General features: G+C 37.9%; 2 protein-coding genes across 3 annotated transcripts in view; both read left to right on the top strand.

Annotated features, from left to right (window-relative positions):
* The window catches only part of LOC113818256 (uncharacterized), a 14,416-nt gene extending 5,306 nt beyond the window's left edge, over positions 1–9,110 (top strand). For both annotated transcript variants that reach the window (XM_070145051.1, XM_070145052.1), the window contains exons 2-3: positions 5,741–5,813; positions 6,528–9,110. In XM_070145051.1, the coding sequence (XP_070001152.1) occupies positions 5,749–5,813; positions 6,528–8,043 (1,581 nt within the window). In that variant the 5' untranslated portion in view covers positions 5,741–5,748 and the 3' untranslated portion in view covers positions 8,044–9,110. The remainder of the gene's footprint in view (positions 1–5,740; positions 5,814–6,527) is intronic.
* Positions 1–10,000, top strand: part of LOC113818267 (uncharacterized) — a 54,130-nt gene that overhangs the window by 28,545 nt on the left and 15,585 nt on the right. The gene's annotated exons all lie outside the window — the stretch shown is intronic.

The following is a 10,000-nucleotide window of genomic DNA, read 5'->3' as shown; positions in this document are numbered from 1 at the left end:
TATGACCTTAGATGTCTAGCACATTTATTTTGCTTTTAACCATTAACCATTTCTTTGTATTTCTTTGTTAGTTTCGCTGTATTTTGCGTCCTTATCTGTCTGCCTATCAACCTCTTCATGTCTAGTGATATTGAACCCAAGAAGGAAGCTTTCACCTGCCTTTTGCATTTGTGTTTGAAGGTTTTAACTAAATAATTTTCTTGCTTCTTATGCACTAGGTTGAATGCCCTGCACTTTCCCTGGCGATACAGTACAGTAATTTTTGTGTGTCTGTTTCCAATGTTATCTTAAATGTATCGAACCCCGTAGTGTTATATTTTATTGTTTGTTTGTTTGTTTTTAACAGCATGTACATGTTCATATTTGGAGTCGTTTGAGTCGCCAATATCACCAGTAGATCAGTGACTGTTCCGACAACAACTACAGGTTTTCCTGAATCTGCTAAAGATAAAGTGGCGTGAGACTATCAAGTATTCCACCATAATTCCCGACTGACGTTTAAAATCATTAAGCATTTGTATCAGCTGCTCCTTGTAGTGGACATTAACCAGAATCAGCTTGGCAAGTGGTCGTTTCCAAGCACAGGTCAAACAGTATGCTCTTGGATGTAGTTCTCTTTGACTGCAATTGTTGCTCAGCTGCCTTTGTCAAGCTGGTGTCACAGCCATCGATTACAATAATAGTGCTTGCTCCAAAGTGTTTCAGGGTATAGGAAACGTAATAGTTGAACACATCTCTGTAGATGATTTTGGCCAAGCGACTGACTTCAACAGATGACCCCATCCACAACAGAATGGCACTTGTCTGACGGGGCGGGATGTGCAAGGACAGACGTGTACCGTGCGAACTCTTGTCTTTCGCATTGCACCATCTTGAAACAGGGAAGAGGTCGAACCGTAATGTTGACACATGTAGAAAGGTATGAATGAGAATGAATATCTTCACAATACAATATATATATTTATGTATACGTCTCTTTTACATCTCTCTCCTTACCCCCCTTTCACTCAAGTCTCTCTCTCTCTCTCTCTCTCTCTCTCTCTCTCTCTCTCTCTCTCTCTCTCTCTCTCTCTCTCTCTCTCTCTCTCTCTCTCTCTATATATATATATATATATATATATATATATATATATATATATATATATATATATATATATATATATACTCCCTCTCCCCTCTCCCTCTCCCTCTCGCCCCTCTCCCTCTCCCTCTCCCTCTCCCTCTCCCTCTCCCTCTCCTCTCCCTCTCCCTCTCCCTCTCCCTCTCTCTCTCCTCTCCCTCTCCCTCCTCCCTCCCTCCCTCTCCTTCTCCCCTCCTCCCTCTCCCTCCCTCTCCCTCCCTCTCCCTCCCTCTCCTCTCTCCCTCTCTCTCTCTCTCTCTCTCTCTCTCTCTCTCTCTCTCTCTCTCTCTCTCTCTCTCTCTCTCTCTCTCTCTCTCTCTCTCTCTCTCTCTCTCTCTCTCTCCTCTCTCTCTCCTCTCTCTCTCCTCTCTCTCTCCTCTCTCTCTCCTCTCTCTCCTCTCTCTCCTCTCTCTCCTCTCTCTCCTCTCTCTCCTCTCTCTCCTCTCTCTCCTCTCTCTCCTTCTCTCTCATCTCTTGTATTGTGAAGATATTCATTCTGATTCATACCTTTCTTCAGGGAAGAGATTATAGAGCAAGCTCGTATGACAAACTCTCTTGGGTCACAGCATGTCTTCAAGACGCAGCTGATCCTGCTGAAGAGCATTTCAGGATTCACGACTGCAATGTTGTTCCCTGACACTGATGCTATTATAATTGGCCTTCATTGTTTTCACTTTGTCGCTGCAGCGTGGCGTAACCCACACAATTCACTGATGAGCATGTTTCCCGCCTATGCTCTTTTCATATTCTTCAGCTAAATTTAACAATTTCACAAGCCCTTAAATATCAAGCATGCATATTTCTTGCAAGAATTCTGAGCTCCAATCGGCTTTTACGAAGGTCTTTTTGGACTGAATTACACAGGGGTCGTTCGGGACGTTTCGTACGTTAAACTTCATATTCCGGGACTAGAAGGGCGTACCCACAACGTACCCCGAGCACAGCTGGGTTATAGAAAGGTGTGCTCAGCCCGCGTTTTTCACTCATTTCACTCATGAGAGGGAGCACATGGCTCTCCCTCACTCATGAAAGGAACACACATGTCTCTCCCTCACTCACAAAGGGAACACAGGCTTTTCCCTCACTCATGAAAGGAGGCACATGTCTCTCTTACTCATGGAATGAAACACACATGTCTCTCCCTCACTCACGAAGAGAACACTTAGGCCTCTCCCTCACTCATGAAAGGAGGCACATGTCTTTCTTACTCATGGAAGGAAACACATGTCTCTCCCTCACTCATGAAAGAAACATATGCTTCTCCCACACTCATGAAAGGAGGCACATGTCTCTCTTACTCATGGAAGGAAACATATTTCTCCCTCACTTACAAAGGGAACACACATGTCTCTCACCCATGAAAAGAAGCAGGTTCTCCCTAACTCAGAAAAGGAAGCACATGTCTCTTACTTATTCACGAAAGGAAGTTCATATCTGCCCTTCACTCATGAAAGGAAGCACATGTCTCTCCCTTACGGAGGGAACACATGTCTCTCCCTCATTCAGGAAAATAATTGTATGTCTCCCTCTGAAAGGAATACACATCTCCTTCACTCATGAGAGTAATATACGTCTCTCCACTCATGGAAGTACTGCATGTCTCTCCCTCACTCGTAAAATGAAACACATACCTCTCACTCATGAAAGTAATACGCATACCTACTTCTACTCTTTACAACATACTCATACCCCGCCCCCCCCCCCCCCACAAGACTCGTCCCAAATTTGGCACATGTCCCCCATAATTCTACCCCAGTGCCAGAGGAACTGAAGAAAGGAGTGCCAAGGAGCATATGAATGGCTCTTTTGGGCTGGAAGGAAATGGAGGTTGAAGGGACGGTTTCGGTGTATGATCAGGGTCACTGTTATCGTTCGCATTGTTATTATTTTTATTATGTTATTATTATGAAGATGAGTGGCTTTATGTTCGTGCATTCAACACCCAAAATCTACATGGCACGTGCGGCGACAGTACGGCACTTGCGTCCAGACGAGCGTTGAAATTGAGTGGGATGTAAGGGTAACGCACTTTTGTCGTGCAGTCCTTTCTACTCGTTCGTCGTGAGTGCGTCTGTCGTGCAGCTGTCACAAGACTGCTGTACTTCCTCCTTACTAGCTCTACGAGACACGCACGTGCCAAATCGCAAGTGTTGCTGCGAGTTTCTTCCGTCACCCTCATGGGCAGCACAGCACGTCGCTCTTACTCCCGCCTTATTAACTTTTTTTTTTTTTTTTTTTTTTTTTTTTTTTTTTTTTTTTTTTTTTTTTTTTACCTCTACGACTCACCCACGGCCTAAATAATAATAATAATAATAATTATAATAATAATGATGATGATAATGATAACAATAATAATAATGATAATAATAATAATAATAATAATAATAATAATAATAATAATGATAATAATAATGATACTGATAAAAATAATAATAATAATAATAATAATAATAATAATAATGATAATAATAAACGCAGAGAAAGCTTGATTTTAAAATTCGCGCGTCCTGCTGTGACCAAGGCTGAAATGACGTCACAGTAGACGTTTGACCGATGCTGCTGTTGTGTGACTCGGAATCGACTTAATCTTTCAGACGACAGATGGCGATAGAGGCGTCACAGGAGATGCTATGGTGCAGCAGAGGAAGTTTCAAGTGCCATTCTATTCATCAGAAAATTTATACGATTCAGTAGCGGGGAGGGATGGCTTTGATATAGTCAAACACAAGGATAATAGTATGGATGAATAAATGAAGGAGGGGAAAAAACAGTGGGTGACAGATGGAGACCACGAATAATGAACGAAACAGAGAGAGAGAGAGAGAGAGAATGAGGAACGATCGTTTTAAAGCGAGGCAGAATAAATGTGTGAGAGTGAAAGAATGAATAATAGAGACTGATAAAGAAAGCGAGAGAATTAATAATTTCAAAAAAGACAAATTTGCTGAAAATTGTTTAAGAGGAGTTAGAGACGGCATTCGCAGACGCTATCAATACTGCCTGTACTTTTTTATTCAAATTCAAATATTGCAACATGATAGTAACACTTCAACGGGAGTGCAATTACCATAAAAAGAGTGCCTTTCGGTTTTATATTTTCAAAAATCTTGATTTTCCAAACCTGCGCAATATTGATAATAAATAATAAATATTTACGAAAAACAAAGATTTTGCTCGTTGTGCTTTATCAAATGAATCCCATTCCTGTAGGGCAGTCCTTGTAAGGACTTGCAATATCATATATTGCATATATGTATGTATGTATGTATGTGTGTGTGTATGTGTTTGTGTATGTGTGTGTGTATGTGTGTATGTGTGTGTGTATGTGTGTGTGTGTGTGTGTGTGATTCGTGTTTTTTATAAGTACACCTTTTATCTTCACGCATGGAAGCTTTCAGTCATATGTATCATTAAGACCAAATTTTGTGAATAATTAAACTAATTAAGCCAGTCTCAGGTCAGGGTCAAGGGATGCGATTACCTCAGTTCATTACCGATTTATTTACAAAATGTTTACATAATATTTGTTTACACAATTTCCATTTTTGTCTAGGATGAAAAATAAAATGGGTGACAATACCTTCAAAAACGCAAATTTAAGCAGAACAATAGTATCTTATATTTACCCAACAAAATATTTACGAGTATGTAAAGAATAATATTTAGAAAATATACATCTAGAAAATAGATTTAGAAAATATATTTAAAAAATATATGTTTATAAAAAACATATTTAGAAAATAGATGACAATATCTTTAAAAACGCAAACTTGAGCAACACAATCGTAACTGTATTATATTTACACAAGAAAATATTTACGAGTATGTAAAAAAAAAATATTTACGAGTATGTCATGGATTATATGCTCTAAGAAATCAATTAAATCCAGGGGAAGAAGTAATTAAAAACAAAACGCTGGGATTCTTTCACCACAAGAAACTATTATATTCACAAGAAAATACTTACGAGTATGTAAAAAAAATACATTTACGAGTATGTAAAAAAAAATATTTACGAGTATGTAAAAAAAAATATTTACGAGTATGTAAAAAAATATATATATTTACGAGTATGTAAAAAAAAAATATTTACGAGTATGTAAAAAAAAAATATTTACGAGTATGTAAAAGAAAAATATTTACGAGTATGCCATGGATTATATGCTCTAAGAAATCAATTAAATCCAGGGGAAGAATTAATAAAAAAAACAAAGCGCTGGAATTACTTTCACCACACAAGAAACTATTATATTCACAAGAAAATACTTACGAGTATGTAAAAAAAAATATATTTACGAGTATGTAAAAAAAATATATTTACGAGTATGCCATGGATTATATGCTCTAAGAAATCAATTAAATCCAGGGGAAGAATTAATAAGAAAAAAAAGCGCTGGAATTCTTTCACCACAAGAAACATATTCACAAGAAAATACTTAGTATGTAAAAAAAATACGAGTATGTAAAAAAAAAAAAAAAAAAAAATTACGGGTATGCCATGGATCTTATGCTCTAAGAAATCAATTAAATCCAGGGGAAGAAAGAATTAATTAAATTCAGGGGAAGAATGAATTAAAAAGCAAAGCGCTGGAATTCTTTCACCTCAGGTTCTATTTTCAGATTCAAGAATGTGGACGAAGCGAAAGTTCAAGATCGTCGCCGTCTTCGGGATGGTCGCTGTTTACGTCTGGCTGTAAGACTGCCTTTCTCCTTTGACGTGTGCGTGTGTGTGCGTGTGTGTGCGTGGGTGTGTGTGTGTGCGTGTTTGTGGGTGTGGGTGTGGGTGGGTGGGTGGGTGGGTGGGTGTGTGTGTGTGTGTGTGTGTGTGTGTGTGTGTGTGTGTGTGTGTGTGTGTGTGTGTGTGTGTGTGTGTGTGTGTGTGTGTGTGTGTGTGTGCGTGTGTGTTCGTGTGTGGGTGTGTCTATGTGTGTGTGTGTCTATATGTGTGTGTGTGTGTATACGTACATATATAGATAGCTAGTTAGATATGATAATAATAACATTAATGATAATAATAATAATGATAAAGAAGATAATAATGATGATAATGATAATATTAATAATGATGATGATGATAACAATAATGATAATAATAATGATAATAATAACGATAATAATAATGATAATAATAATAATAATAATAACAATGATATTAATGATAATAATAATAATAATAATAATGATAATAATAATGGTAATAATTTTAATGGCAATGATAATAAAGTGATAATAATGACGACAATCTTATTAGCATAATCATTACCACTACTTTCAGCATCACCTACCAACATATCACAGTGCATCCCCCCCCCTTTTTTTCCCCTAGATCCGCCACTGATAATGTCACCAAGCTACACACCTACACGTGCGTATGTATTCCGTATTAATATAATCTTCCTTTGAACAGAACATTGCTGTTGATGACGGGAACAAAAACGTCACTCTTTCTTCGCAATCTGGAAGCCTTAGTCCACGTTCCCGAGAACGTTTCTTCGGAAGAGCCCAACATGGAGGAAATTCTTGTCGTTCCTCCGACTCTGTCTCCCGAGGAAAAGATCAGGAGAGTCGAGAAGGCGAGTAGGAATCTCCCGATGGGGTTTGCGGTGCGTAGCCACATGAAGAAGAAGATGAACAACTCCTGTGCTCACTTCCCATCGATGTACGACCTTCATTACAACAACATGTACTGGCAGACCGTGGAGACGTCGAACGGGAAATTCCACCTGTACGGCGCCTACTATGACAACCGCACTTTGGAGCCTGACAGACCGGTTGTGCGCATGACAGCCATCATCAACCGCGTCGGGGAGTTTGCCCAGACCAACTGCCAGATATGGTTCGAGGACCTGGAAAAACCTGTCTTTAGCGAGGCCTCACGGGTTCTCGTTTGGTACAAGGAATGGGGACATTATAACAACCACGATCTAAATCCGTATATTATTACGTGTAAGATCCCGGCCTCTCACCGAGGTCTGGTTCCTCAGGCCGTGTCCCTGGTAGAGAGGCCTTGCGACTACGCGACCAATCTCTTAAAGGTCATCTACAACCTGCCAGAGAACGGCCAGAAGGAAGGCTTCGCCGTGTGTGTCAAAGGGTCAGAATTTTACACCGGAGACGCGACGGTGCGCATTATAGAGTGGCTCGAGCTGCACTTCGCAATGGGAGCCAACAAGGTCTTCTACTACGACTTCGGCATGAACCGCAGGCTGGCCAAAACGATGGAATATTACACCAAGAAAGGTTTGGTTGAGGTTATCCCATTAACTCTCCCTGACGAACAGCCCAATATACCTGGCCTTGTTTACAAATACCTGGACGCAAAGTTCAAATACCAACACGAAGTTATTCCCTACAACGACTGCTACTACAGGAACATCTACCGGTACAGATACACAGTGCACGCGGACCCTGACGAAATCATCATACCTCGCAACGCCAACTCGTGGCACGAACTCATGGACATTATCGTAAAAAAATCCAAAAAGGATAAAGTACTTTACACCTCCTACTCCGCCCCTCACACCTTTTACATGGACGAAATGCTCCCTCCCGAAGGCCATTTCAAAGACATACCCAAGTACCTGCACATTATGCAACACGCTTACCGTTCCGCCAACTACACGCCCCCGGGAGCGAGCATCAAGTGCTTCCACGACACCGAAAGAGCACTGGGACTCCACAACCACTTTCCAATCCACTGTCTCGGCGGAAAGTACAACTGTCGCTCTTACTTCATCAGTACCGAAGACGCCCAGATGCAGCACTACCGAAGGACGTGCCAAGGTTTCGTCCAGAATTGCTACGAAACGTACAAGAAGAACACGGTCCTTGACCCTACAGCATGGAAATTCAAAGATCAGGTTATAGCAGGAGTGAACCGAACCTTAGCAGCCTTGAATTACTTCAGAAATTATCCCTTATAATGTGCCTGGTGAATATTATATACTTTCTTACCATATCTGTACAGTTTAACTAGGTATTGTGTGAATATATGTCTGTGTGTGCATATGAATTGCGTGTCTCTGCTACATGGTGTATGCTCGCTTAAATATAGGTGTATATGAGAATTTATGTATATGTATCTCACCCGATAAATATATGTACTTGTATGTTTACATTCTTCTTCCAATTGTTGTTATAAACAAATATATATGTGTATATATAATAAAACACGGTTGTTTCTCTTAGGATTAACAACATTAGGACTAAATATTATTGCTATAATGATCATATTGCTATGTAATACAAACAAATAACTACAACTAATATACTGTATACGATTTTTTTTTAAATACGAACAAGAACAATAGTGAAGAGAATGAACATAGTGATATCTCTCTTAATAAAATAATACATATGATAAACGTTTGTAAGATACTGGATAGATGATTAAAAGTGACAGAGAAACCATTTCACCCAATATTACCAGTTCATAATTACATCACACAGCACCGCGTCTGGAGATTAAATCTTCAAAGGAAATGCTAAAAGATAAGACTGTTTCCTGTTGATACCTGAAGATAAAGAGTGAATACAGAACACACCTAAATACAAAGTTCAAAGCCATGTTTCTCTGAGGTTTATGCAGCTGTTAAATGTATTTGTGATGATTCTCATATCCAGTAAAGCAACATGGAAATTCTTCAGTACCATATAGACGCCCCGGGCAAGTGATTTTAGTAATGAATGTAATATTAATGAAGAATGGAATGGCCGATGTACATTTCCTATTTTTTTAAGGGACAGGTGTTACTTTCCTGGCATTTACAGTGTTATCAGGTGGTATCACCATATTCTTTAACATAAAAAACAACATTGTGATTATGCTCATGTTGCTGTGTGGATTATGCTGCTCTACTCAATTTAGCGAACAATTCTTTTAACACTGACATAACGCCAATTAAAACATATTTCTAATTAAATTTTCTCTTCATACCACTTATTTTTTCATATTTTAAAAAAGGTCTTTCCTCAAAATAAAAGCAAAATCCAAGAAGCATACTCAAAATATTTCTTGTGAGATTACATCTACATCAAAATAAAAGCTTCCTAAATAAAATATGAAGTAATATTACATCGTTTCCACGAACTTCTAACATTAGATTTGAAAATAAGCAACACATTTATACGTATTTCCATATCTAATTTTTTACGAGTTTTAAAAATACTGATTTCTGTTGAGTAAAATAACAGTTTTTTTTTTTTTTTTAATATAACACTAGCACATCGTACGTTATTCCACATCACATGATCCGGAAGTAGCTCCCTCGCAGTGTACAGGTTAACGTGCAGTAGACAGGTGAAAAGTATAGCTATGATCTCAATGGTTATAGATATAGATATATAGATGTATATATATATATAGATAAAGATAGATCTATATATATATATAAAGATAGATATAGATAAAGATCTATATATATATATATAGATAGATAGATAGATATAGATATATATAGATATATATATTATATATATATAATAGATATAGATATATAGATATATAGATATATATTTATTTATCTATCCTTATTTATATATGTGAGTGTGTGTGTATATATATGATATATATATATATATATATATATATATATATATATATATATATATATCATATATATATATATATATATATATATATATATATATATATATATATATATATATATGTATATATATACATGCACACACACACAATCACATACACACATACTCACACTCGCATACGCACACACACACACGTACATATAAGGGCATGTGTCCGAACACTTGTTCCGTGACTCAAATATATTGTTTCCTTATTATTCGAACCTTGTACAAGCCAAAACGTGAGGAAATATAAGCATTGTGTTTTTCTGTGACAAGGTATATGGTTATCAA

Source organism: Penaeus vannamei, chromosome 33 (assembly GCF_042767895.1).
Source record: "Penaeus vannamei isolate JL-2024 chromosome 33, ASM4276789v1, whole genome shotgun sequence".
NCBI classification, from domain to species: domain Eukaryota; kingdom Metazoa; phylum Arthropoda; class Malacostraca; order Decapoda; family Penaeidae; genus Penaeus; species Penaeus vannamei.
Note: the sequence above shows the minus strand (reverse complement) of the source record. Positions and strands in the feature narration are given on the sequence as shown.